Below are 4,322 nucleotides of genomic sequence, written 5' to 3'. Positions count from 1 at the left end.
TACAGACTTTAGGAAGCACAAAACCTACTGCCGTTATTGGCAATTTCCATAAATTTCTCAGGGAGCATCTTACTAGTTTACAGTCTTTAAAGAAGGGAAAGAAAGAAACCAAAGGTCTTTATGAAGCTCTAGGAACATTGTGAGACTTTTTTTTTTTTTTTAAATTTAGGCTCTTAAAAATATTTCAGAAGAAACGAATGAAAAAGACTGTTTTAAAGCTATAACGTTGCAAACTTGATTCCTGTTTCTTTTTCAGCTGAATGGAAAGAGTGTACTACGTCACACTCACTGCTTTAGACAAGGAAAGGTTGAATAGGGGGAGGAGTTGTATTGAATACTAAAAGCAACTAATCGATTGACACATGTATTTCTGGATGCATAAGAAAACGGGGCAAGAGTTTATTAATTTGGACTTAGAACTTTTGTAACAATTTCTATGCCGCGAACTGTACCACATGATTTGACTCCAGACCAGAAGGCAACGCGAGCTTCTCGTGCTTGTGTTTCTTTGCTGTCTCGTCTGAGAAAGGAACCATTTCTGGACAGGTTGCTGACATATGATGAGAAGTATAACCTGTACGAAGCTTCATGGCACAGTCATCATTGGTTCCAAAACAGCTGAAATCAGCACTGCACCAGAAAAAGTTTCTCTTGCGTGTTTGGTGGACTCCTCGCGATATCGTGCATCGGTGACTGCTACCAGCTGGTAAGAGCATCAAGTCAACTGTGTATTCTCAGCAGTTGAGCCGCATTCAAGAAAAACTCAAAACTCTGGAGCCATCACTTCTGAATCGCAAAAGGGTCCTCCTATTACAGGGCAACGCTATGCCCCGCGTGTGTAGGATGATCCAGGACACCATTCTACGCCTTGGATGTGAAACACTATTGCATCCGCCATACTCCCCGGCCATTTTACCGTCCGATTATCATCTGTTCCATTCCTTGGACAATCATCTTAGAGGACGCTAGTTCAAATCTCTAGTAGAGGTGCAAAATGCACTTGATAACTTCTTCGCTTCACGGCCCACCAAGTTCTGCCGCGATGGATTCCATGGTCTTCCAGAACGTTGGCAGACTGTCGTTGATGCTGGTGGGGACTATTTTTGATCTTCCATGTACGTCTTAGGTGACTTATCGATGATCGAAAATGGTGGGTGAAAAAGCGATAGAACTTTCTTGGTTACCTTTATACATTCAGTACGCACTGGAACATTTCTTGTAAATGTGTTGGACAGTTCGCTTTGATATATCAACCAATCGGGTAACTTAATTCTTTTGTCCAGCATGCCTAAACACATTGGCATCTTTTCACCGTTCTTCTACATTTTTGTTTACTCATTTTGACGAGCTGTTTGCACAGAACCGACTGACTCACTCACTTCCGTTTACTCCAATAATAATGCGTTAGTTGTGAAGGGTCAGTTGATTACGTGCTACCAGTGAAATATCGGCTAGAACGATAGAAACGACTCAATATTAGTTGTAAAAGGAGTGCCGAATTTCTGTATAGAATACTTAAGAGGAGACATGAAGTGACCAAAGGAATATGGCACGATTTAAAGGGAAATAAATGGATTAATTTAACTTGAAACTGCCTAAAAATAATTCGAAATGTGACTAAAACTAACTGAAATGCTGTGACACCAATTGGAGACGAGATGATTATTAGTTTTCTCGTTTAATTATATTGTAGTATATTATATGAATTCACATTGATAGTGCAAGTTTGCCAGAAAGAAAGATTTTCGAACTTTCGAACCACCCCATATACGGAATTTTGTTCAATGTGTATGTTGAAATGTAATATGGAATTCCCGTGGAAAGTTGCGTCGTAGACATTTCGTACAAACGCTCTGCCAAAGCTATATCGGTTTTTGTACCAAAGAAATAGTAATAATTGGTTATGATTAAGAAGTAATCCATGGGAATAATACAAGCGAATGGCAGTGGTTCTTATCAGAAACAGAAATATTTGCATTTAGTATGACAACTATTAACAATAATAGAATACTTTTGTATCCATAGATTTACAAAGCGTTTACATTAAAGAAGTTAATCATTTGGTATTTGAAACATCTTTTAACATCACAAATGAAGAAGCAATTCATCGATTTATCTGCGGTTCAACCTGGAAAGTTTAGGCTTAAAAAGTTCGGAATACTTAGCGTTCTTGAAGAAAGTTTATTAGACAGAGTTACGAAAGCATTTGTTGTTGGTCAAGGCAATATTGGTGTAGTAGTAACAAGTGATGATTTAGTTTATATTGTAGATATACAGGAAAGCATTACTAAAACAAAAGACAATCAAGAACTAAAACCACTTAAACTTGAGCCATTATGTGGGAAAAGAGTGAAGAGTGTAATTGGTATTAATTATATTTTAACATTAACTGAGACTGGACATGTTTATTCATGGGGAAGTAATCAGTTTGGCCAGTTAGGTTTAGGTCATCAGTATAGCGTGGGAGTGCCGACTTTGATTCAAGGAGCATTAACTACAAAGGAAGTCACTAAAATTGCATGTGGTCAAACTATATCAACAGTGCTTACCAGTTCAGGAGAAGTATTTAGCTGGGGTGACCTTGGAGAAGCTGAAGAGTTTTGTCTGTCTCCAACAAAAATATCTTGTTTCCATCAAGAACCTTTATGTGAAAGCTTCAACTGTACTGTTCCGAACAGGAGAATAATTGATATCGCGTGTGGCAGCAGTTGGGCACTAGCATTGACTGATAGTGGTGAAGTATATGAGTGGGGATATGAGGAACACGGACCACTCCGAAACGCAAACTTGCCTTACCCAGCAAGAATAACAGGTCTTGTCCAAGATAAGGTAATCAAACAAATTCAATGTGGTTGGAATCATAACATGGCTTTAGCATCTGACGGGTCGGTGTTCACGTGGGGAACAAACGACTGTGGTCAATTAGGAATAGGAAATCAAGAAGAGCATGAAGTAGTAATGCAAATACCGAGAGAAATATTAGGATCAGTGGTCGAAATAGCAGCTAATAATTGTTGCTGCATATCAGCGGCAAAGAACATGGATGGGAGGATTTACATGTGGGGACAGTGCATACAAACAAATATAGAAATACCTACAACTATCAACTGTACAGACCTCGAGGACATTTTTATCAATTTTGCTTCACCGTCTGTTACATGGCGTCCAATAGAAGTTAATATTCATAGTTTGGAAACTGATCAAGTGTCCAAATTTGTCCTAGACGACAAAGAAACTAGTGATCTTATACTAAATGTACAAAATCAACTTATTTATGTCCATAAATCCGTGCTGTCAGAAAGAAGTGAATACTTCAGGAACATGTTTCAGGAAAATTTAAAATGGGAGGAGACAAAGAAAAACGAAATTGAGATTAACAACTTTAACTTTCCAATCTACAATATTTTTCTTCAGTATTTATATACACACCAATTAAATTTTACTTTCGATGAACTGTTAAACTTGGTAAACGTAGCTACTTACCAATGTGAAAGCAGACTTTTGGAAGAACTTGAGGAGAAACTTAATGCCGAAGTAAGAGTGAACACACTGGAAACATTGTATGATGTTGCAACGAAATATAAACTTAAGAATTTGGAAACATCATGTTGCAGATTTGCTGCGAGAACTATTCAAAAGTTATTTGACAGAAGAGAGTTAAGTGATGTGTTGGATCAAGAATCTTGGAAGAAACTCTTCAGTATTATAGCATTGTATGGAGGAAGTTCTGATTAGTTTACATTTCTAAATGTTATTTATTAGTGTTTATAACAATTTTGATCCATTAAATTATTTGTCTTCTTTTCTTGAGCGAAATACCTGTTCTTGGTCTCAATCAGATAACATAAGGTACACAATATTGTATAAAAAATACTAAGCACTGTATATAAAATATTAGTGATTAACAATCTAGAACAACAAAGAAACAGTGGGAAAGAAAGTGAAAAGAAAGTTGTGTCTAAATTTAAAGGTACAATTCTTATATTCCTTATGGACTTAAGAAAAAGTATATTTTGATGGCCGCCCACCAGATTCGTTCCCAGGAACTTCCGATTGCAAAGAAAGCTCGTTAATGGTTCGAATATAAATTGGCTTTTGCAGGCTGTATCTTTGTTAAACAAATAAATGGAAAGCTAGAGTTAAAAGTGGATGTAAATAAATATCTAAAAAAGGAAAGAGAACAAGTAATTTGAAGATCTCTGATGTAGAAGGTGTTAACCTTAAAGCTGTACATTTTTAGAAAGTGCATTTTAATTAGCAAATGATCTTCAAAATCATACGTATTGTTTACAGATAAGAACTAGAAAGGGTTGAAAATAGTT

General features: G+C 36.6%; 1 protein-coding gene across 1 annotated transcript; it reads left to right on the top strand.

The window, feature by feature from the left end:
• Positions 1-2,050: 2,050 nt before the first annotated feature.
• Positions 2,051-3,818, top strand: LOC145680638 (RCC1 and BTB domain-containing protein 1-like). The gene has a single exon (XM_081751336.1). It carries the CDS (start codon positions 2,092-2,094, stop codon positions 3,733-3,735), a length of 1,644 nt encoding a protein of 547 aa, XP_081607462.1. The 5' UTR covers positions 2,051-2,091; the 3' UTR covers positions 3,736-3,818.
• The last annotated feature ends 504 nt before the right edge of the window (positions 3,819-4,322 follow it).

The sequence above is a fragment of the Thermobia domestica genome, chromosome 3 (assembly GCF_964235325.1).
Source record: "Thermobia domestica chromosome 3, izTheDome1.hap1.1, whole genome shotgun sequence".
Classification (NCBI taxonomy): domain Eukaryota; kingdom Metazoa; phylum Arthropoda; class Insecta; order Zygentoma; family Lepismatidae; genus Thermobia; species Thermobia domestica.
Note: the sequence above shows the minus strand (reverse complement) of the source record. Positions and strands in the feature narration are given on the sequence as shown.